The sequence below is a fragment of the Zalophus californianus genome, chromosome 5 (genome assembly GCF_009762305.2).
Source record: "Zalophus californianus isolate mZalCal1 chromosome 5, mZalCal1.pri.v2, whole genome shotgun sequence".
Lineage (NCBI taxonomy): Eukaryota > Metazoa > Chordata > Mammalia > Carnivora > Otariidae > Zalophus > Zalophus californianus.
This window is the reverse complement of record NC_045599.1, coordinates 103,840,410-103,864,852: the sequence shown is the minus strand read 5'-3', so window position 1 is coordinate 103,864,852 and position 24,443 is coordinate 103,840,410. Positions and strand designations below refer to the sequence as shown.

The 24,443-nt window shown below is 44.1% G+C and overlaps 1 protein-coding gene across 3 annotated transcripts in view; it reads left to right on the top strand.

Moving 5' to 3' along the window:
• The window catches only part of TTC1 (tetratricopeptide repeat domain 1), a 54,813-nt gene extending 32,858 nt beyond the window's left edge, over nucleotides 1-21,955 (top strand). The window contains exons 5-9 of one of the 3 annotated variants that reach the window (XR_003521950.1): nucleotides 5,233-5,269; nucleotides 9,811-9,959; nucleotides 11,903-11,957; nucleotides 12,422-12,507; nucleotides 21,304-21,440. Coding sequence is in view for 2 of the 3 variants with exons in the window: in XM_027604710.1 (XP_027460511.1) it covers nucleotides 5,233-5,269; nucleotides 9,811-9,959; nucleotides 11,903-11,957; nucleotides 21,304-21,437 (375 nt within the window). In the remaining variant the exon portion in view is untranslated. Of the gene's footprint in view, nucleotides 1-5,232; nucleotides 5,270-9,810; nucleotides 9,960-11,902; nucleotides 11,958-12,421; nucleotides 12,508-21,303 lie in introns of all 3 variants that reach the window. The other 2 variants (XM_027604710.1, XM_027604709.1) reach the window with 2 other exon arrangements.
• Nucleotides 21,956-24,443: the final 2,488 nt, after the last annotated feature.

Sequence of the window (24,443 nt, the reverse complement as noted above, 5' to 3'; positions counted from 1 at the left end):
TCATCAGTTTCTCAGCATGTTCCCTCTCCTCATGAGATTGGTGAAGAAAATATTTGGCAAAGTTCTTCAAAGCCACATCGTCGCGGTCAAAGTAGTAAGACATGGACAGGTAGACGTAGGAGGCGTAGAGCTCCAGGTTGATCTAGCGGTTGATGGCGGCCTCCGAGTCCTGGTGGTAGTTCTGGTGCACCTGCGAGGGGTCGCAGTCGTCATGGCGGCGGCTGAGAAAAGGCGGCAGCGAGCGGCAGCGGGGGCCTTGGAGCGGTCCGAGGGCGCGACGAAGAGATGGCGGAGGGCTGGCTCTGAACAGCCGGCCCGGGTGGGGGACGAGCGCCGGGTTCCGTCCAAGCACTGTTGAAGCGGGAAACCGCGGCGACTCTCAGCGGAGACTGTCTCAAGAGCATTTTGTATTTCCAAAGAATTGAGAACCGAGTATAACAGAGTTAATGGAGGCTAATGTGCAGTTGTATAGGTTTTATACCATGTTGGTACTAAAAGTTAGGTTTGGCGGCACCTGGGTGGCTCAGTTGGTTAAGTGTCTGCCTTGGGCTTAGGTCATGATCTCAGGATCCTGGTGTTAGAGGATCGCAGGGTTCTTGTCTCAAGGAGTCAAAGAACGAATCTCGCGGACACAAAATGGTGAAATGAAGTGAAAGTTTATTAAGTGAAGGTGAGAGCAGAAAGCAAAGAAGCAGCTCTCTAGAGGGAGAGGGGTCCTGACACGGTTGCTACTGAGGGCTTTTAGTGGCAGTCTTTTATTGAGAACTGACCAGGAAGCCTGTGGCCTTGAGCTTCTTGTGCCATCTTGGTTTGAGCATGGACTATTGATAGCATCCTTAATGACTTAATTCTTTGAGGTTTGGCCATTTTCTATGATACAGTGTAGCCGCCAAAGAAAAGTACTCCCTAACATCGGAGGCCAGGTGGTTCGGTTTTCTTATTCCTTGTTCACTCTGGCTTAGCACTTCTGCCTGCCAGGAATAGTTTCAGAGCCCAGCCAGGGCCCCCCTACTTCTCCCTGCCTATACCTTAACCTTATTTACTGGGATTGAGCACACTGGGCTCCCAGCTCATAGAGAGCCTGCTTCTCCCTCTGCCATGCCCACCCTCCCCCCTTCCTGTGCTTGCCCACAGGCACCCTGTCTCTGTCTCTTTCTCTCAAATAAATAAAATATTTTTTGAAATAAATAAATAAAAATAAAAGTTAGATTTGTTGTTGATTTGTCTACTTAGTCAACATAGTCCTATTTAGTCAACATAGTCAATTTCAGTGGATTGAAATGATGTGAAAGTTTTGGGGGGAAAAAAGTACCGCTTGTTTAAATATGGCTATTTATATCCAAAGCACAAAGAGTAGTTTATTTAGCATACCTTTAAGCAGCCACAAAGCAAGGTCAAGGGCACCTGGGTGGCTCAGTCTGTTAAGCGTCTGCCTTTGGCTCAGGTCATGATCCCTGGTCATGGGATCGAGCCCCACATTGGGCTCCCTGCTCAGCAGGAAGCCTGCTTCTCCCTCTCCCACTCCCCCTGTTTGTGTTCCCTCTCTGGCTGTGTCTCTCTGTCAATAAATAAATAAAAATCTTTAAAAAAAAACAAGGTCGAAATTGGGTTAAGTGGTTTTTTTGTTTGTTTATATCAGGTATTTATATCACTTTCTCTCGTTGCCTGAAATTTTGTAGTGCCTCTACCAAAGTCACTTTTGATGACTAGGTTTTTTTTTAAAGGGGTGGCATGGTGAATACTTGAATAATTGGACATGAGGAAAGGGTTTGTTTTTTTTGTTTGTTTTTTTATGTTTAAACTTGTATGTTTTATTATTGGATTCAGTTTCTAAGGTGAAGTGTTTTTAGAGTGATTCATATGGAATGTGAGAAGAAATAATTCTAAAATATACAAACGGACATTTTGTGTTAGAAGAAATAAAACAGGGGCTTAGTCGGTTAAGCATCTTCCTTCAGGTCGGGTCATGATGCCAGGGTCCTGGGATCAATCCCCACTCAGCGGGGAGCCTGCTCCTCCCTCTCCCTCTGCCATTTCCCCGCCTGAGCTCTCTGGCTCGCTCGCTCTGTCAAATAAATACAATCTTTAAAAAAAAAAAAAGAAAACAATTGTTTTAAGTTTACATAGAACAATATTCATTAATATATTCTACCACTGATCTGAATTCACATTTAGCTGGAAAAAATCTTACCTTTTGCTTTTGCTTCTTGTAGAAATCTTGTCACATTCTCAAACTAGAAACTGACATTATGAAATGAGATAAAGGATATCTTCAATTTCAGGAAAAGGTCCATTTGGCTGCTGGGATTTGGAATTCTTTGTTTCCACAGTTAACAAGTTATTGATTGGGTTGAGCTAGCGTAATCGACCAGTTCTTAAATTAGGAAAATGTATATGGTCTTGCTGGTCTTTTATCTGTCACATCTGAGGAGAACTCAGAAGAGAATTGTTCTGTGACTGTTTCCTATACGAAGGATAGGTTTGTTGGTGCATGTTTTGTTTTGTTTTATTCTTTTAAGTTGTACTCTTAATATTTTAAGAAGATTCTATAGTTAGAGACATAAAAACTTCCAGAATTAAAGCACTGAAGTGATTTAAGGAGCATATTCTGAGTTTTTCAATAAGTGATGGGTTAATTGCTTTAAGAAAAATTTCTGAAAGGCACATGCAGGCTCAGCAGCCCTGACTGAGTGACCCTGACCAAACTTTACCTTTCACATCTGGGGAGAAAAGGCAAACTGGTGTTAGGGCAGAGTTTCAGCTCTAAGCTTGGCTACACAAGAGCAGACAAAGCTCTAAAAGTATAGGCCCTAAGTTTTTAAAACGGTCCTTATATCTTATATACATTGTGGTGTGTGTATCTTATGTAAGTTATGAAAGGATGGTAAATAGGTTCTGATTTTTTTTATACATGGCACTTTGGAGACTAACACTCTTAGCAGCAGATAATACCTGAGGGGTTAGTAGACTATGACCTCAAACAAAGGATTCCACAGTAAAATACCATAATTCCTTGATCTGCAGAGGCTGATTATTGATAATATGCACTGCAACTTAGTGGTCTCTTAGGGGCACAGAGAATACCACCACAAGTGTACACATAAGTTGTAAAGATTTACTTCTATTTCAGAAACTTTAAAATATGAAATTGTGTGTCTTAGATATATAGAAATATGGTAAATTGGGAAAATACTGACTTACCCAAAGTTATACAGATTTCTTTACTACAGGACTTCATAGAGCTTTTAATATGTGAATTGTTAATGATGAACATTGGAAGAGGTATGATACAGTTAGTGCCTCCCAGATGACTCTGGAACCTTTTTTGTTTGTTATGGGTAAAATGCAAATGACCTAAAATTCACCATTTTAACTGTTTTAAACTATACGATTCAGTACCATTAAATACTTTCACAATATTATGCAGCCATCACCACTCTGGCTCCAGAACTTTTTCATGACCCCAAAAGGAAATCCTGTACTCATTATGATAGTCACTCGCCATCCTGGAATTTTGACTGAATTCTGAAACTCAGTTTGATAGACATTGCTCTAAAATACTATTCAAAATATTTAGTATTTTCTACAGTAGCCATTATGGGAAGTATTGAACATTTATTCTTTTTCTTTTTTTTTTAAGATTTATTTATTTATGGGGCGCCTGGGTGACTCAGTCGTCAAGCATCTTCCTTCAGCTCAGGGCATGATCCCGGGGTCCTGGGATGGAGCCCTGCATTGGGCTCCCTGCTCGGCAGGAAGCCTGCTTCTCCCTCTCCCACTCCCCCTGCTTGTGTTCCCTCTTTCACTGTCTCTCTCTTTATAAATAAAGAATAATAATAATAAAAAATAAAATCTTTTTTAAAAAAGATTTATTTATTAGCGTTATGTGCAGCATGTGAGGGGTGGGGCAGAGGAAAAAACAATACCCCTTGTTTAAATATGGCTGTTTATATCCAAAGCACAAAGAGTAGATCTCCTGCTGAGCATGAAGCCCAATGCAGGGCTCCATCTCATGACCCTGAGATCATAGACCTGAGCCGAAGTCAGTAGTTGGATGCTCAACCGACTAAGGCACTGAGGCACCCCTGTTGAACATTTATTTGAATTAACATTTCTGTAATATTGTAGAAAACTTCTAATTTGAGGAAAATAGACATTTTAGAGCTTGAGGGGCCAAATAGCAAGTTAGCGTCAGAGCTGGAATTACAGTCTAGTTCTTTAGACATCCAGTGTTCTTCTCCCTGTGCCGTGCTTCTAGATTGAGCAAGGTAAATTAGAGATCTTATTTCATGAATTGTTTTCTATTTTTGTTTCATCAATGGATAAATTAAGATTTATAACCAAGGGGCGCCTAGGTGTTTCAGTCAGTTAAGCGTCCATCTCTTGGTTTCAGCTCAGGTCATAATTTCAGGGTCCTGGGATTGAGCCCTGCATTGGGCTCAGAGCTAAGCTCAGAGTCTGTTGGAGATTATCTCCCTCTTCCTCTGCTCCTGCCCCTGCTTGCTCTCTCTCTTTCTCTCTCAAATAAATAAATAAAATCTTTAAAAAAAAAAAAAAGATTTATAATGGAGACTAATGACAAACCACACTGTGTGTCTATGATGGACCATCTGTATACCTTCTAGAAGATACCACTTTGGGTGTGATAATATAACAACTAGCCAAGGAGGAGAGTTATGAACAGTTACTCATATTCAGTCATTTGCCCTGCTTATTGATCATAACTTTCTCTCAGTATCAGCGCTCTTTTCTTTCCTTTTCAAAGATTTTATTTATTTGACAGAGAGAGCAGGAACACAGCAGGGGGAGTGGGAGAGGGAGAAGCAGGCTTCCCGCCGAGTAGGGAGCCCGATGCGGGGCTCGATCCCAGGACCCTGGGATCATGACCTGAGCCAAAGGCAGACGTTTAACGACTGAGCCACCCAGGCACCCCTCAGTATCAGCATTCTAATGGTGAAGTACCTTGGAAATATAATAGGTCAATTGCAATAGTCTTTGAAGATGTTAGGAAGAAACTCCTTGAATAATTTGTTTCTAGGAGGCTTTCACATCAGAGCTGTCACCATACTTGGAATTTTAGCTTGGAAGTAATATGCATGTTTTCATGTGATTTCTTTAAAGAGCATTGTGCATCTCCATAAGCAGTTATTAATGATCAACTTATGTCATTGAGCCTTTGGGCCATTAAGATTGAACTAGGGTGACACATATTAATGTTATATTTCCTTTTAGGACAAGAAAGAGATGGCCATCAGTGACTGCAGCAAAGGTACAACTTTTTAGTCTTGTTATATGTTAACCTACAAGAGCATTACCTCAGCAGGACAAATAGATGTATGTAATTGACCCTTGAAAAACATGGGTTTGAACTACATGGATCTACTTATACATGGATTTTTTTTTTTTCCCCGAATAAATACAACAAAGAACTCTAAATGTATGGGGATACAGTTGGGGATATTTTAGGAAAATCTTATGATTTTCTTAACATTTTCTTTTCTCTAATTTCCATTACTGTAAGAATACAGTATATAATACACAGAACATACATAGTACGTGTTAATCAACTCTTTGTTACTGGTAAGGCTTCAGGTCAACAGTAGGCTATTAGTAATCAAGTTTTGGGGGAGTCAAAAGGTATATGTGGATTTTTGGCTGCGTGGGGGTTGGGGGTCAGCGCCCCTAACACCCCCTCCCCCTCGCATTGTTCAAGGGTCAACCATACTTGTATATGTGTATATCCTTACCCTGGGACTTTTAAAGAAGAAGCTTTATAGTTCAGCGTTCTTAGAGGTGCTGTGTAGTCGTCATCTTCACATAAACATGCATATGAATGGATAGTTCTCTCAGTTTATCCTGTATTAGTAAATATGTGAAGAAAAATTCAAAGCTGCCTTGGCAACAGAAACTCGTGGAACAGAATTTGCTTCCTGTAGTGTCTAAATTACTTTCCTTGGGGATTGAAATTGAAGATCTTAAGTGCTGCGAGGGCGTCTGGATCTGTGTGTTTGGCGGGGGGGGGGGGGGGGGGGTGTAGCCGCAGGGAGGGGCAGCTTCTGTTAGGGAATTGGTACTCTCTTTACGTGCAGTAATTCTTCCAGACCCACTTGCCATCGTTTTAATTATGTTTTCAGGTTCCACACAGTGAACCGAGACTTTGCTCTCTGATACCTGAGTTCCATTACGGTCTTTTTATCCCACCAACTTAGGGAGATGCTGCCAGCCATAGGATCTCTTTGGGTTTTTGGTTGGTTGGTTGGTTGGTTTTGGTTTTTATCCAGAGATTTCCTGATAGGCCAGACCACTGTCTTGCCTTTCTGCCCAGCTTGGTTTTGGAGAACACACATAATCACTTTTCCTTGCATCCTACTACTCTTCCATCTTTGGATAATATTTTCTCAGAATTGAAGAGTTAGAAAGAACCTTTTATGTTATCTGGTCCTACTCATGCTCAGCATGAATTCCTCTCCTTTTTTTTTTCTTTACATTAATTAATCACCTCAGTTGGCTTTCTTTCTTTATAGTTGGTATTTCTTGGTATCTGAATGAAACTGTTAGTACCTTTGAATCTAGGAAAGTACTTTTGATCTATTATATGTTGGGCTGGAACTAATTCTGAATGTGCTGTTTTGTTTGGAGGAAGGTGTTTAACCTTAATTTATGTGAGACGTGTGGCTCAAGTTTAAATTAGGAACAAGTTACCGATGTTCAGACCTCTTTTTCTGTAACCAAATCATGAGAAAATGCCTGGTAAGCCTGATTAGTAAGGCATACACTAGGAAACATAGTTCATTTCCAGCTGTACCCCTAAGTGTAGGAGCCTTGCCAAGAAAATGAGAGGAAGTGGAGGAAAGTGTTTTTGAGGTTGGTTTTGGGATTTGCTTAAACCAATACTCATGTGCTTTTACATAGTCATTATGGACTGCATACCTTGTACCCACAGGCAAAATCATTGACAGTAGTATGGTTTGTTTGTATTAAGGTCCCTTCTCCCCTCACTCCAGTACTCCAGACACAGTTCATAACCCTTCTTGGCAGAGGACTTAACAGCATCTTTCTGAGGTCATACTGGAGCTCGTTAGCACTAGTCACATGGAATAATATTTAATACCACTCACCTTAGACTCTTCAGCTTTGGCATAAAGTTAAAGTTCATTCTCTTTATATGGACTGGGAAAGAAAATCACATGTTTAGGATGCTATGTTGATTTTAGAGGTTTTTTTATAAAGTGATCTTGGGACAAGTTCTTTCTCTTCAGTATGTATTTGCATTGTTAGAAATTATCCACTAGTTGAAAAGGAGGCAGTATCTGGGTGAAAATATAAATTAGGGGTTGAGTTTTTTAAAAGATGTAATAGAGGTCACTGGAGAACTTTTCCTGTGGATATTATGATATTGCAGTTGGGGATATTTTAAGAGAATACGATGTACCAGCCTAAGGGGAGGTTGACTGCATGTGAAGTTGAAATGTTAGGGATTTGGGTTCCTTCAGAAAACCTTCTCCTGAACCAGTACCCAGCCCCCCTCAAACTACTGTACCATTCCTCTTATCCTCTTCTTCACAACAGTAATCTGTACTTGCCGTGTCTACTGTGTCTTCTCCCATTCTCTCCTGATTCCGCATCCACTAGGCTTCTGTTCTGTCTGTGACACTGGAAACTCATCTTGTAAACATCACCCACCACTTCATCTTGCTCAACTTAATAGTGGCTTCTCTATCCTCTCTTTACTCATCTCCCCAAAGCATTTAATACAGTGTATCATTCCTCATTTTTTTTCTTGTTTCATTGGCTATTCCTTACTCTGTTTTGCTGGCTTCTATGTCAGCCTTGACATTTTTAAAGTCGCTAGATGTTAGTCCCACATGGAGCCCTCTTCTTTTTTCTCTCTATAAATTTTCCTTGTATGATCTCATCCAGTTCTGAAACGTTAAATGCCATCTATATGTTACAGTTTATATCTTCAGCTCTTTCCTGTTGTCTGGACCCCCCGTATCCCATTGCACACTTGACATCTCAAGATTCTTGGATGTCTGGTAAGCATTGAAGATCTGAGGTGCCCAGAACAGACTGGGGCCTCCCCAGCCCCCTCACCCACATACCCACAAAGAACTTGCAGTTCGGTTTTTTCATTCTTATAAATGTCATTACCATCCATTCACTTGCTTATTCTCTTTCTTTCATTCCACATAGTTAATTAACAAGTCCTCCGGGCTCTAGTTCAAAGACATATATTTAATGTGGCCTTTTCTCTCCCTCTCCACAACAACCAGCTTAGCCAGCAGTCTCTGTCATCCGGACCACTTCAGTAGGCTGTCAGCCACCTCACTGCATTCATTCTTGCCCTCCACACTGCGGCCCGAGGAGTCCTTTAAAGCTCTAAATCAGATGATGTCTTTAGGCTGCTTGCAACCGTTCCTGTGCCTTCTCATCACACTTAGGAAAAAGTATACGCTCCTTTCCCTGGCCAGCAAGGCCTCCACGCTCTGGTCCTTGCCTGTATCTTCAGCCTTACCCCTTCCCCAGCCCCGAGCCTAGTCACTAATATGCCAAGGTTGTTATTGTTTTGGAGCCTTTACTCTTGTTGGTCCCTCTTCCTGGTACACTTCTCCTTTCAAGTGGCTGGCCTCCCTCCAATATTCCCTTTTCATAGTCTTTGACTGCTGTCTGAAGTTACCTTATTTCCCCTTTCACTTGCATTTACTTACCTTGTTTCATTTTTCTGTATAGCACTGGGACTGTCTGAAATTATATACCTGTATGCTGTCTCCTCTTGCCTACTAGAATAGCTTCAAGCTTTGTGAGGAGGAGAACTTTGTCTGTCTTGTTTACCACTATACTCCAGAGAGACACTGCATGAGGTATAGATATTAGGTACTAAAGAAATATTTACTGAAAACATGAATGAATAAAAATTGAGTATATTACTTGAAGAAAAAAGTTATGGAGCCATGACCTTGCTTTCTAACAGAAAAAGAAACAACTCAAAAGAATAAGAGAAAGGCAGTATAGTTGATCCAAAACATGGGCAAAGGATTTTTAGAAGGACAGTCATTCCTGGATAAAGGAAAGGATATGCATCGGTGACCTAAAGGTGTTGGAACGGAAATCTGAAGGAACAGTGAGGGTTTAGCTAAAAATGTAACCTCAGTAGTCAAGGCATAACCTCAGGTGTTGAGGCCTAGAAAAAAGAATGATAGCAGACTCTGCCACCAAACTATTTTCCCTCAATTCTTTAATTTGTACCTTCAAATTCTGTCACTTTTGGACTGTGCATGAGGGCTCTGTGTTCTGGCCTGTTCTGAACTAGACAAAGGGCAAGTATGTGAAAACAGAACTTTGGGTGTAGACCTGGGTTTCGTAAACTATAGCCACCAAGCCAAACTCAACCTGCCACCTGCTTGTGTACAGCCCCCGAGCTAAGAATGGTTTTACATTTTTTAAATGGTTGGAAATCAAAAAAGAAATATTTTGTGACATAGGAAAATTATATGAAATTCAAAGTTCAATGTCCATAAACAAAGGTTTCTTGGAGGACAGCCATCTTTATTTTCTTCTACATGGTCTGTGGTTTCTTTTGTGCTACAGTAGCAGGGTTGAGTAGTTGTGAGAGATGGTCTGTCCTGCAAAGCGGAAATTATGTATTGCCTTGCCCTTTACGGAGAAAGTGTGCCAGTGCCAGGTGTAGTCTTTGACAAATGACTCTTCCTTTTAGACCCTTGGAGGATGGTTAATAAAGAAACACAATACAGCTGGGCACGTGCAGGCCCTTTTTCTTCATAGTAACAATGATTTCTTCTCTTTTTACAGCAATTCAGTTAAACCCCAGCTATATCAAGGCAATACTGAGGAGAGCAGAGTTGTACGAGAAAACGGACAAGCTAGATGAAGCCCTGGAGGACTATAAGTCCATTTTAGAAAAAGATCCATCTGTACATCAAGCAAGAGAAGCTTGCATGGTAAACCTAATTTTTAGAAAAATATTTTTTGTTCTGTTCCCTGTGTTGCTACTCATTGAATCTTAAATAATCCTCTGGGACCTGACTACCTTCCATTTGTATATTTTTAAGGACTTATCAAAATATATGCAAGATCTAACTTTGAAGTGGTGGTCACAGACCCTCTGTGACCATGTACCATTTAATCTCCATTCTTTAAGTGTTAACTGTGTAAACCTTTAATCTGTAGGGTTAATGAGAACTCAGTTTCATTGTTAGACTATGGAAATCTTGTACAGTTTAGTCCAAAATGAGTCTGAGTATTAGAGGTAATAAACTTCTGGTTTTCTGCCCATCCTTTTCAGTCACCAAGTTTCTATTGACTATCATATGGCCAGCATACTTCCAATTAAATGTATTCCAGATTAGCCTTCTTGTCTTTCTTAAAATTACTCTTACTCTTGTCCATGGCACTACAGATCCTCTTGGTTCTAATAAACATAATATTTTTATGTCAGTTGTCAGTTAGCTAAATGTTACTGTTTTTTTTCCCCTTAAAAATAATTCCAGGGGCAGTTGGGTGGTGCAGTTAGCTGAGCATCCGACTCTTGGTTTCAGCTGGGGTCATGATCTCAGGGTCTCGAGATCAGGCCCCATGTTGGGTTCCGCAGGGAGTCTGCTTAAGATTCTCTCTCCGGCCTGGGTGGCTCAGTCGGTTAAGCAGCTGCTTTCGGCTCAGGTCATGACCCTGGAGTCCTGGGATTGAGCCCTATGATCGGACTCCCTGCTTAGTGGGGAGCCTGCTTCTGCCCCTCCCCCCTGCTCATGCTTGCTCTCAGTCTCTCTCTCTCTCTCTTTCTCTCTGTCTTAAATAAATAAAATCTTAAAAAGAAAAAAAGATTCTCTCTCTGTCTCTGCCCCTCCCACTCGTACTCTCTTCCTTCAATATAACTGATCTTTTATTTATCCAGAAGGGGAATAATGGGAGATAGACTGGTTTGGATCATTAAAAGACATCAGCAGTTTGAAATTGGTTGTAATCCTTTATCTGACTTTTAACATTTCTGAATGGTGGTAGGATGACTTAAATTTGACACAAGGAAAGGGAATAGAGTTCTTAAAATCTTAGCCAAACTCTTGGTAGCCGCTATTGTCACATTGGTTTTAAACCTTCTGTAAAAGGGAGCCTTTTATGTTAGTTGTTATATGCATAACGAATTTGTTTTATTTTGAATTATTATAACTGGGTTGTTACTAAAATTGCAGAGTACTTAGGGCCAATTACAGAGCTAAAAGCAGCTATACAAGACTCTAATCTAGATCATTGGTTTTCAAGTGGGATGATTTGGTTTCCAGGGACATTTGGCAGTGTCTGGAGACATTTTGATTGGCATGACTGGAATGGTACTCTTGGTATCTAGTGGCCAAGAAGGCTCTAAACCTCCTACAATGCATAAGACAGCCCTTACAACAAAGCATTACCTAGTCCAGAATATCAGTAGTGCTGAGACTGTGAAAAACCCTGAGTTGGTGATTCATTTAGGGACATCCAATATTGATCTGACCCCTTCTCAACAACTTAGATTATACTAAGAAAGGACTTCAAATTAAAAAATACAAGTCAGCCAAAAAATTAAAAATATATAACCCATAATCCCACCACCTAAATATACCAATGTAAACATCTGGAATGTATTCTTTCAGAAATTTTTTCATCTATGTATTTACCAAATTTTTATTGAGGTCCTCCCTGGGCCACTGTGCCAAGAACTGGGACTAGAGCAGTGAGCCAAACAAAACCCGTTTGTATAGCTCACCCACAAATACTTGTTTTTTTCTGTATTTAATAGGATCTTATATATGTACAGCATCCGATTTGACTCTCACATTAAGCTTGTTTCTCAAATTCAACATAAAGCCAAAAGATTTTTCACCAGTCCTTGTTTCTCCTCTTTTCCCCTCAGAGATTACCTAAACAGATTGAAGAACGTAACGAAAGGCTAAAGGCAGAGATGTTAGGTAAGTTTGCTTCCCTTACTTTCCCATGACCCTAGTAGCTAAGAGGCGGGGGTGAGGGACAGCAGGATTTGGGATTTGCTGGAGGAGAACACAAGAGTTAGAAAGAGCTTTGGGGGGCGCCTGGGTGGCTCAGTTGGTTAAGCGACTGCCTTCGGCTCAGGTCATGATCCTGGAGTCCCGGGATCGAGTCCCGCGTCGGGCTCCCTGCTCGGCGGGGAGTCTGCTTCTCCCTCTCCCACTCCTCCTGCTTGTGTTCCCTCTCTCGCTGTCTCTCTCTGTCAAATAAATAAATAAAAATCTTTAAAAAAAAAAAAAGAAAGAAAGAAAGAAATAGCTTTGGGGCCCATCGTTTGTTGTGTGAGCCATAGCGAGGTCTGAGCTGTCTTTGACTCCAGAAGGGTTAGAGTGGCTTAGAGAGGATGTCAGCTTTTGAAAAACTAAACTTCTATTTTGTTTTTCCTGAGAAATGTTCCTGCCTTCTGGAATGCAGACATGATTCAACCTGGGATCCCACTAACCTCTATTTCAGATCATTGATTACATGAAAACAGTTGAGTTTCTTCATTGAATAAACGACTTAAGTTTTTAATTTCATTAGAATACAGCTACTGCAAGTCAAAACCGTGTCAGAACCAAGGGAACGTTTGTCTTGAAAATGGCCTAGAGAGTCCCATTGGCGTTTGAGAAGACACGAGAGGGCAGCAGTTAGGAGTAAGTAGAGAGGAGACAGAAGACTGAGTGGAGCGCAGGGAGGATGGACTAATGGTTTAGTTCTCGTACCTGCGAAAGCATGTTATAGTTGGAATCAGAGAAGCCCCCCATGAATAGTCTGCTTGACTAAGGGGAGTAAAGGTTCTTGGACAGAGACCTGCCCAGCATATTCTGCTCATAACCTGACTGATAACTTCCCTGCTCAAGATGTTTTGTGTTCTTCCTTATGAGTATTTTCTAAATCCACCATGTGAATTGAATTTAATATATTGCAATCACATGGGCATAAAGGAAAAAATCTTAAAATAAATTGAGCTTAGCCATGTATGGCCTTTCGGCGTCATATCCAGAAAAGGAGAACATATTTTCCAAAGGATCACTCTGCTGGCAGAGCTGACTGAGAAGAAGCCGTTAAATTTAGACAGTCCACAACCCTCTGGCCCCTGCTGAGAACTGTTTTTAGAGTTGGGGAGACTTCTGGAGCCTTCCGCAGTTTTTCCAAAAGACACTCTTTCCCTAATTTACATATTTAAATTTGACACCATGTTTGAGCAGAAAAATTACTTTGGAGGTGCTCTTTCTTCAAAGAAGAGGGAAAAGAGCATTTTCCACCTATTCTAACAATGACTTTTGTTTTAGAAAAAAGATAGTATGTGTACTTAGCTGAGCTGTATTTCATGCTGAAAGAGATGATGTCGGGATGGCCATGGTGGACTTGGAGAAGAGCCTTAGGTGTTGTTCTCTGGGTCCATTTTTTTGAGCCAATATGAAACCCTAAAGGGATGGATATAAACTGAACCTTGCAGCCATTGTCAATCCCAAATGGAATCAAAACTTCATTTCTCCTTGCCTGGCTGCCTCAGTCACTCCAACTTCCTATGAGCTGAAGTTTCTGTCTTCAGGGCTTTGGGTTTTACTTATATTGGCCTCTTCGTTTGAAATACTCACGTTGAATTCGTTCTCGGTTGCTTCTGTAATGAATTCTCCTCTCATCAGACTTAAACAGTTTAAGTTGTTTGGTAAATAGTATGTCAGTTTGTCGTTACACAGACAGTGTGAATGGCTAGACTCCTTTATCTTCTTCCTAAGTATAAAGATCACGAGTAAGATACTGCTTCTAGGTGTTCCCCACCATCGGAGAGCCTAAAAGGGAGAAACCACTCTCTGTATGGAATCTCAGCCCCATAAAAGCTTTCTGGAGTTCTTCCCTCCCTGTTACAGATGACATAACTGTGCTTCACGTGCTGTGAGATCCTTGGAGGCTACTCACTCTGCAAAACAATGCCACCCCTTAGATGTTCTGAGCAAGCTTTTTGCAGCGGACTGCACAATTTTTAGTGCTGGTTTCCCTGGAAATGCTTGGCTTCTGCTGAAATATCAGCAGTTAAAGATTTACAAAACTGTTCAACACCATTTGTCATTGGCATTTATGAAGTTAGGTAATTATTTAACAAGGGGAGCTTTTATTTAGGTTTGTTCAATAATCTTTGACTTGCTTTTTCAAGTCAAGTAAGTTGACTTTTTGTTAGAGGAGCCGCGTAGTTGCCTCCATGGGAAAAAAAAAAATCCCAACTGGAATAATGAAGGGGGTAGCACATACTTAAACATACCTGCTCCTCCCTTTCTAGCCTATCATTTAGAATATCATTAGAACAAGTGTGGATACCCAGAGTGGCTATCAGTCATAGTGCTGCAGTCCTTGCTTAATCACAGAGAACAGGCATGTTGGCTCCAGATTTGAGGAAAGTTGTCAGCAACTGACTGTTTCCTTTTGTCCTTTTCTCTGGGAAGCTTAGCCTCATGGCCATAATAAGCCAGGAAATTTAAGGTTTAAAAGGACTTAGGGTATGGTCAGTGGTGCTGGACAGAGCACCCCAGGAGACTGAGAGCTTTTTTAAGGGACTGGTAATACTAGTTAGTGATCAATGCCCTATTTATTTGGCTTTGCTCAAATCTAGAGATTTTTCACTTTTTTTTAAATAGAACTTCTTTTTATTTTTTTATTTTTTAAGATTTTATTTATTTATTGGAGAGAGAGAGACAGAGAAAGCAAGAGAGAGCAGGAGCAGGAAGGAGAGGGAGAAACAGGCTCCCCGCTGAGCGGGGAGCCCGACATGGGGCTCGATCCCAGAACCCTGGGATCACTACCCGAGCCGAAAGCAGACGCTCAACCAACTGAGCCACCCAGGCGCCCCAGAGAACTTTTTAAAAAAGTCTTACGTGATTACACCAAATTAGAACAGCTAGTAAAAAAAGCAAGAAAAAAAATTTTACATGAAACCACAACATAGAAAGCAAAGAGTGGTATTTTATTTGTATCAGTTCAAATATATAGCATTTATTATAATCAGAATAACCAGGCAAGTTTGAGGAACATAAAAATTTGAAATCGGATTTAGATGGTAGGCACAGCCTTATGAGTATCTGTATCTAATTTATTTCTGGTTTTGATTTCACATTAAATTTTTGTCCACATAGGTAAACAGTAAAAGCAATTTCAAAGGTAAAACTGATAAGACATTTTCAGAATCCCTGAAGCTTCTCTGCTCAGCTGGAGGACACTGAGGGCAGATGTTTAGTGTATTGCTCTGCGTTCAGGAGCATCTCGGGCAGCATGGCTCTTTAACCTTAGAGGGGAGACAGATGAGTGCCTTCCTGGGGTTAGGTTCTATACACAGTGCACGTTGAGGTGAGCCTCATCCTGGCAGTGAGGTGAGCGTGAGGGCTGTGTCCTTAGAGGCCAGATGATGATGCTAATAGATCTCTGAATAAGCCTTGGTTGCAAATAGAAAAGAATGGGATGAAGACTTTTGTCATCATCGTTTGTAAATTGGTTTGTCCTATATATATCCTGGCCCAGCCATGAAATCTCAAACAAGTAGAATTGCTAAGAATCTGTACATATATGTTTGTAGATCTTCCTTGATATCTTGTCATCTTGTTGAATTGAACTGTGAGGTGGAAGATAAAGTTGTTTGCTTTCTCCAAAAAGTAACGTGGGCTTTTTTCACATCATGTAAGAGGGACACTCCGCCCAGGCAGCTTGTCCCACCAATCACTAGATACAGGTGTCCACAATTAGTTTTCAGTATCAGGCTCCTGATCAAGATTCCACTGGCCAGCTACAAAAGCAAGTTATCTTTTGGAGCTGGTTCACAGAATGCATTGCTCAGACCAGCTTCACATGAGAACTCGTTCAAAATGCACATTTTCAGGCTCCATGCCCGTCCTACTAAATCAGAGATTGGGGTGGAGCACAGTGCTCTGAGTTCCGACAACCCCTCTAGGTGTCTCTGGTGCACACTCGAGTTGATCCAGTGCTGTGTGGGTGTGTGACTGCTGTGTGGGGGCCGCGTGGAGGCAGCTCAGGAGAGGACCTAGAAGGGGGGATGGAGGGTGCACTGCAGGGATGCGGCCAGGAGTGGTCAGCCGCTCTGCTCTGAGAGGTTCCTCCTGAGCAGAAGCAGTATGTCACTGAGTTTTGCCTTTCCCTCGTGCTGTAGCTGCAGCAGAGAAAAAAGAAAAAGCAGACATTTCAGAATGCACTAGACTTGAGATCTCAGACAGCTCTCTATGGCCAGCCATTCCTTGCCATGTTCCATTTCTGGTGTTTATTTGGACATGCTGTCACTGAAGAAATCAAGTCAGCTCACTGTAGGTTGTCACCATTTACCAAGTGGGTAGGGGCTGCCACCCAGGTCCTCGGGTGGGGTTATATCCCAGTAGCAGGTAGAGCTTGTGTTCTAACCGTTCCATGAGATGCTGCTCTTCTTACCTTAACCAAGAGCTGCCAGGTTCCTGTCCTGACCTGGAAAACCTAGAGCCACCTCTTGAAACTCTCTGACTCCCCGAAAGGAGCCAGAGACCGGGGGTACTGGGCATAGCCCGGTAATCCTTTCCTCTCCCGGACACCTGCGCTGCTTCCTGCCCGGCCGCTCCAGCACACACCTGGGCCTTGTTCACCATCCGGCCCGGGTCTTCCCCTCATACCATCACCTCCTTACACCGTCTTGGAACATATTTCTGCTCTCCTGATTCCTGAAGTTTCTCCAGCGTTCATTCCTGACCACTAGCAACCTCATGAGCGCACATTTGTGAACTGATTTAAGAAAACCATCTTGTCTGATGCCGTGATCAAGAACTATAGAAGGGAGCTTAGGAATAATTCATTCATTATCTTGGCAAAGATTCAACGTATTCTTTTGCCTCTCCCTGTGCATTACATGCTTCTCAGCTCTGCATAGTACAGGGTTCTAGAATCAGCAGCTCCCTTACCCAAGGTCACAAGAAAGTCTTGACATTGTCACTGACTCTTAAACTGCTGAAGCCATACATGTGGATACCCTGGAAAGCCAAGGGTTTGTTTTGTTTTGTTTTTTTCATATTTCTCTTCCTGCCTAATACTCATTAGAGACTATACATGCAGTGTTTCGTATTCTGGCCACATGAGTGCCTCTGAACCACTTCCTTGCTGCGGTTATTCCCTCAGGGAGTATCAGTGTGTAGATTTTCACTGCCCTACTTTCTGCCTCATTTCCTGGTTGTCACTCCTTCAGCTCCTCTCAGGAGAATCACTCCCGCTTCTTTGACGGTTTTTGGTAAGGCTTAGCTCAGCCTCCGCTCACCTAAGAGCTCATATAGGCATTTGATGTGGCTGTGAATTTTATCTTCCATATTCTGTGCCGTCTCTTGATAAGCCTTTTCCTCAGAGGAAAGCAAGAGGCCGCTTCTGTGGCTTAGGGCCTGCCTCATAAGAGGGAATGCCGTGTCAGGATTCCCTTGTATCCCACAGGGCCCAAACCCCAGGGATCTTAAGGATGCGAAAACAAATGGCATCCCTGGCTCCCCTCGGGGTAAATGGACTGCTGCACAGTTAGCAGCTCCGAAGAGAAGTTACACATAATGAGTCCATTGGGTTGTTGTGATACAGTGCTGCTTGGAGGCATAGAAACTAATATTTATCAGTTCTGGATCCAGTGATAAGGGTTGTTCTCTCGTCCTATAAACATTCTTGTCTGAGCACAAGCAGTTTTGGACTCTTCTTTGCCTACAGGCTAGGCTAACAGAGGAGATCCTAAGGTAAGGACATGTTGACACATTCTGGCTGAGTGATAGTGCCGGATCTGCTGCAAGTGGCAATAAGGGGACCTAATGGAGTGCTGCCCACATAGGGAAGGTGTCGAATTTGGCAGCCTGTGGAAAAGGTGGCAGATAGGCTAATTTGGCAAATGATTCTGTCTTAGGGACCAGGAGGCTGCATTAGTCTCTGCGTGTCCAACCCGACTCTAAACAGCAGCAGGAAAACTCAGTGTGATTGTGTTTTCATAAGCATGACCTCTACTGAAGATGCTTCTCTGCTGTTATCATAAACAACAAAAGATGAGTTTTCAGAAACCAAAAATTTGTGGGTTCTGCCGTAATGTTTTGCTCTGTTCCCTTATGTTCTCACTGGCCTTAGTCTGATTTCAGAGCTTCTTTTTTTTTTTAAGGTTTTATTTATTTTTTTATTAGTAGTACTTTTTTTAGGAGGTGGAGAGGGGCGGAGGGCGAGGGACAGAGAGAATCTTAAGCAGGCTCCACACCGAGCCTGGAGCCTGATGTGGGGCTCAATCTCACGCCCCTGAGATCATGACCTGAGCCGAAATCAAGAGTTGGACGCTTAACCAACTGACTGAGCCATCCAGGCGTCCCTTAAGATTTCATTTTTAAGTAATCTCTACACCCAGCATGGGGCTCAGACTGAGAACCCTGAGATCCAGGGGCGTGCTCTGCTGACTGAGCCAGCCAGGTGCCCCTCAGAGCTGCTCTACCCAGCATTAGACATTCACATGTTTGTTCAGGGAATAAATGGCTTCTTTCCCATGACGTTACACTCACTCCAGGGTCTCCTCTTCTGATTCATTCTTCCCTGTGGCACAGGAACCAGAGACCTCTGGCCTGGCGCCTAAGAACCCGCCAGGACGTGCCCTTCCACCTGCCTTTGAGCCCACTGAACACACTGCCCGCCCTTCTTATACATTCATTCATCCCGTGTCTGCCTGCACGCCCACTCCCTCTGCCTCAGGTGGCTGCAGTCCTGCCTGTCCTTGGCTGGTGATCCCAGTGCACACGCTTACCCAAGAAGCTCCGCCGGATCTCCCCTCCTCCCTGCCCCCGGGCAAGAAGTCCTCCTCCGAACTCTCCTGGCACACTGCGTCTCCGCTTACCTCTGCACCTCCGGCTTCCGTGTGTAGGGCTGGTCTTCCCCCAGCGCTTCGCAGCTTCTTCTGGGGCAGTGGCCGTCTCCGGTCCCTGCGTCCCTACCCCACACAGCAAGATGCCACACACGAGAACTTAGGACCGTTGGTAACCTCAGGTCTTCCCTGGCGCAGACTTTTTCACTGTGTGTCTTTAGTAAGTGTCTCAGGCACTTCGGTCTGTTGTGTCATTGAGCAAGCAGAACTTCCCATGTTCTGTTCTCGTCTGTTCTGGAGGTAAGAGAGTGAAACTATTGTGGAATGGTAAAAAGGCTGAGAACGGAAGGACAAAGACCCATAGCCTCGTGTGTAGGTTGGGTGGTCAGAGAAGCCGAAGCCAGGATGGGATTCGAAGTACAAGAGACTGACTGGGGAAGCACCTGCAGGGGGGCGTGGGGCGGAGAGCCGTCAGGTGCCTGTGGAGGAGAGACAGAAGTCTCACACAGCACCGCAGTGCTAAGAAAGTTCCAGCAAAGCCACTGAGGAGCCACAGTTGGCTGTCACAGTACCTGGTCTGCCCCTCCCGTGCTGGGTCATGGACGGGGACGCGCCGCCCACCGTGGGAGAAGAGTGCCTTCCACAGAGTCAGTGCAGCGAGGAGGGGCGGGCGGGGTCTGCAGCCAGTCAGGCAGAGGGAAAAGCTGCAGAAGGCCCTCCTTGTCCCTTTCCGTCTGTGCCCCTGCCGCGCCCCATCAGCCCCGGTCCCTGAAGCACTGCGGCGTGCAGGCTGTCCTGGGACGCCTCCCGCGGCCGCCCAGCTCCTGCGGCCGTCTGGCCGCTAGACTGAGCGCGTCGCAAAGGCCGAGAGCCAGCTTGACTCGGTAGCTCCCGCCGCGCCGCAGAGTAGGGGCCGCTCCGTGGGCGCCGTGCGGCGAGATGGCGTCGCGCGGGCCCTCCGTGCAGGGGGCGCCCCGGCCTCGGTCGCCAGCCCCAGCGGCCCCTCGAACAGAGGCCCCTCGAACAGAGGCTCATGCGGGGCGGCGCTGCTCCCTCCAGCAGCGCAAGGTAAAGACCGCTTGAGATTCAGTCTCACTTGGCTCACTCCGAAGAGCCAAAGCTTGTGCCATCAGTGACATTTTATTCGGTCTTCCCCGTCCTCCTTCCTCACCCCCAGGACAGACTGCCAGGGCTCTGGGTCACTCCCGCTTGCTCGAGGACGCCGACTCCTCTCTGTGCTTGGTGTGGCCCCTCCCTGGGTGGCCGCCACCCATGTTCAGGGATGGGCTGCGCCCTTTCAGCTTAGGCTTGGGAAGCCTGCCTGCAGAATGGTCAGCCTGGGTTCTGGGAGCTTCCTCAGAATATGGTGAGCTTCTGGGAGCTAAATCTTAGACTGAGACCAAAAGTTCTTTCCATGAATTATTGGGAAAGGCCTTGACATGTAAAGGCCGTGTGTCTATAAGTTCTTTACCGGGGCTTTCCTTCAAGGTGGGAGGCCTCAGAGGGATAAAGCTGCTACACGTGAGAGGGGGGGAAGGAACCTGTAGCTCCAACGATTAGGGATTTCTTTCCCTTTGACCTCCATTCTCCTCTCCATTGGAAACAGACCTGCAAGAAAACAGTTCAGAAAGGGTCAAAACTGTGTATTCACCTATCCCAGCCATCATTTTCCAAAACACTCTTAGTTTCAAATATTCTATCCCTTTGCCCCATAAGTCCCTGTAAATCTCTCAAAAGTCCTGAGAACTCCAGCTTGAGACATACAGACTCTGTGGCACTCATATATGTAGAATCAGCCTAAAAATCCTTGGTTATACCATGTGTCTCAGTTTTGGCTAATGGACATGAACCCACCTGTGATTAATGCGTAAGGCCTGGATCCTGGGGAGAAGAGACTGGACTGTTGTGGTGGGCAGTGCTGGCAAATGAACAAGAGTCCCCCGTCTCCCGAGAAATGATGATTTTGTAGAAGCTAAGGTTTTCCTTGAGTCTGAACCCAGGCTCCGTAGCAGTCTGTCGAGTGGGATCAGATTCAGCAGGAGGCTGCAGCTTTCCACCAAGAACAGACTCAGAGGGTCCCCTGCCCTCAGCGTCAGGCGCTGGGGCCTGGCAGGGTACTTTCAGCCCCCCGGGAGCAGCAGTCCGTTCGGCCATCACTCATCCCAGGGCCTGTGTCCTTGGTTGGTTGTGGCCAGTCTGGACAGGAAGCTTCGCTTTCCCAGAGGGCACCAGCAGGGCTCCCTCACAACCGTCTCCAAAAGCACAGGCGTGGGGATGGGTCGCACTGAAGTGACCACATTGCCGAGGGGACTAAAGGTTTCACAGTTTTAAAAGCAGGAGTTTCTTTAACTGCAGGGAGATGCTCTGTATATCTTCTAGTCAGATAGTAAGGCAGAGTTAGTTGGCTCTTCCTGCTTCTGTTGTTCCCCATATTTATCTGAATTTTCTCTTTTACATTGCAGGTAAACTAAAAGATCTTGGGAACTTGGTTCTTCGACCTTTTGGACTCTCCACTGAAAATTTCCAGATCAAACAGGATTCCTCTACTGGTTCCTACTCCATCAATTTTGTTCAAAATCCAAATAATAACAGATAACAAAGTTAACAGTAGCTTGTCAGGCTGGCTTGGAGATCGTGTGCTGCTTGCTATTAACAAGGGGGAAGGGCCTGCCAATATTTAACTTTTAAAAGCATTTTATCTCAAAGACAGGCTATCCACTAGGGCCCGGTGCTCCCTTTTCCCTCTTGTTTTCCAATCAGGGTGAAATGCACTTCTGATGTCATAAGCCTAATTTGATTCCCATTTTAAGGTGGTGTCTGTGCAGCTGTTGCCCTTGGTTCTGGCTGTCCTTGGCTTTGTCCGGGACGAAGCCTGCTTGTCAAAGCTGACCTCCCTGAGCTATACACGCGAGCCCAGCCAGAGTGTCCCCCAGCCTGAGCAGACCTGCCGGTCGGAGACTGCCCAAATATGATTCCTGGGGTTCCCGCCTGCTGTCCCCTGTCCCTGATTACTCACCCCGCCCAGGCTGCTGGGCATGGGCTCTGGCGTCTCCTGGTTTCCTCTGTGGTAAATAAACGCTTTCTGTGATGGTCTGAGCTGGCTTGTGAATTTTGTCCCCATAATGACAGCTAAAGCAGAAGGCTTCTCTGGCTTCGGGAGCAGTGTTGCTGGAGTCCACAGGTCTGCCCAAAGTCTTAGGTGCCACCTCGAAGATGATCTTGAAGAAGTGACTATTCTACCACGTACTAGAACGCAGAAACTCCACCTCACAAACTGTCTTGGGCTTCTTCAGGTTTGTGCAGATCATTATGAAATGAGTGTTTTTGCCCAAGCATCAGTCTTAACAGTTTCAACCTAAAATAGCTTCCTTCAGGTATGGTGGTATGTAAATCCTGGAACAAACCATCATCGTTTAGGCTACGTGAACCCAGAGGTTTCAAAGGTAGGTTTAGCGTTTTTTTCCTAGTCATTGATGATTACTGGTGAAAAGCTTCCGGTTGCTCTGGTTTGAGTGTCAAAGACAGTGACGTGCAGGTTTCACCTTAGAAAGGAAGCGCACATCTCATCGTGTGAGTCACGTTGCGGTGGCCTCCTCCCAGCAGGAAGGCTGCGCTGCCGCTGTGTTCTGGTCCTCAAAGCCCCTTCAAGAGTGTTGGTAGGTAGCGGAACCATGTGTAGTCCTGACTGTGACAGGCTGAGCCTGTCTTACAGATTGTGAAATGAAATTCTTCATGGAATTAACAAGGGGAAAGGGAGAGGGAGAAAGAGTGTTTTGCTTTGCTATCTTGATGGTAAATCTGGCATCTAATATTCCAAAAAAAAGTGTGTGTACAATCATGGAAGTTGTGCAGAGCCTCTGTGGTAAGCGCGTCCCGCGCGGTGGGCAGTGCCGGGGCGGCAGCTCCCAGCTCTTCCCCGCTCAGGAACCCTTCACACTCAAGGGAGGCTTAAGAGTGTTTTGGTTTATGTAGATTATACCCATTGATGTTGACCAGATGAGAAATTAAAACAGATTCTCTTTAAAATTTCAGTAATGTCTTTAAAAATAACAAATACATTTCCTATTAGTATAAATAATATTTTTAGAAAAGTATCTCCCAAAACAAGAACATTTCAGAAAGAATGACATCATTCTACATTTTTGCAAATCCCTTTCATGTGTGGCTTGATAGAATAGAGCAAGGTTCTTAGATCTGCTCCTGCACTCAGGTCGTCACAGTATCATGTCCTGGAGTCTGGAGCATCCTACACTGCGCCTACACGTGACAGCAGGACAGTGTGAAAAGCAGATGCCTCCTTAGTATTGTCGCGAAAATAGCTTCGACCGTGGAGACCTGAAAGGGTCTCAGGAACTCCTGAGAAGCCTCAGACTACTTGTTTGTTTTCTTAATGTAAGCTCTACACCCAACCTGGGGCTTGAACTCTTGACCTCAAGATCAAGAGTCACATGCTCTACAGACTGAGCCAGCCAGGCGCCCCTCAGACCACATTTTGAGAGCTACTTTGTCAGATTAAGACTTCCAGCTGAAAGTTTTTTTTAACTTTTTAATAGCTGAAACTCGGCCAAGTTCGGGGCGCTGGCCCTCCCCAGGGAGTGGGGAAATAGATGTGTTTGCCTCCATGCAGCCTGCCTTAAGACACTACCCTTGCTGCGGGCTCTAGAGGTTTTGCTTCTCAGGCCTTCCCGCTCCTCCTCTCCCTCCCCCTCCCCCACCACCTCCACTTGCACCACACTGAAATCTCACAGTGGGCCAAGTAATGCGTCTGGAAAGGAAAGGAAGGGAATCTAACTAGATGTCAATTTTCTTAAGCCAAAGAGTGTTGTTTGGGTTTTTTTTTTTTAATCAACCACAGTTACTTCTCTACTTACAAATTTGGAAGAAAAAATAGATTCAAACCTTTTGAAAATGTTTGAGAATAGAATAGAAATGTTTGATATTGCATATGTTCTTATTCCAATAATATTGCAATGGATCAAAATAATTTTGGATCTCCTTCTAGAATTTCCTTGAAGACTGTAAGACACATTTTATTTAATTACTATGATCTCCTATCCCCTATCTGCCTCCATGAGCTCCTAGAAGGTAAGGGCCATATTTATTTTCTTAATAGCACCAACACCTACTCCTCTACTTGAAACCTAATTGGTATTAAAGGCATTCTACAGGAAGTGTTCTCAGTGTGAATAACCATCACTATCCAGATTCTGTGCCCTTTGGTCAGTCCCTGGTTTTTAAAATGTCTCCTTTGCTAACCATTATCTTTTATCTCAAGATAACTAGAAACTAGTCATTTTTCCTCAAAATTTTAAGACCCAGCAAGTGATTCAAATGTCAGCTTAGGAGGTTTATGTGCTATTTTTCACCTTCCAAAGAATGTGGTAGGAGGCAGTGAAAGACAACAGCTTGGTTTCACCTAGCAAAGACCAGTGTATTGATCTGAACTTCCCTGTGTATTGCCCAGAACAGCCTCAGCACACTGCAGTTTATGGTCCCAGTTAAGTTTCTACAGTAGTGTTTCTATTTGGGTAGGTGTAAGGTTCTAGCTAATTTAGAGGGCTCAGCTAGGGTTTCTCAACAATGAATCCAGTACTTGTACACA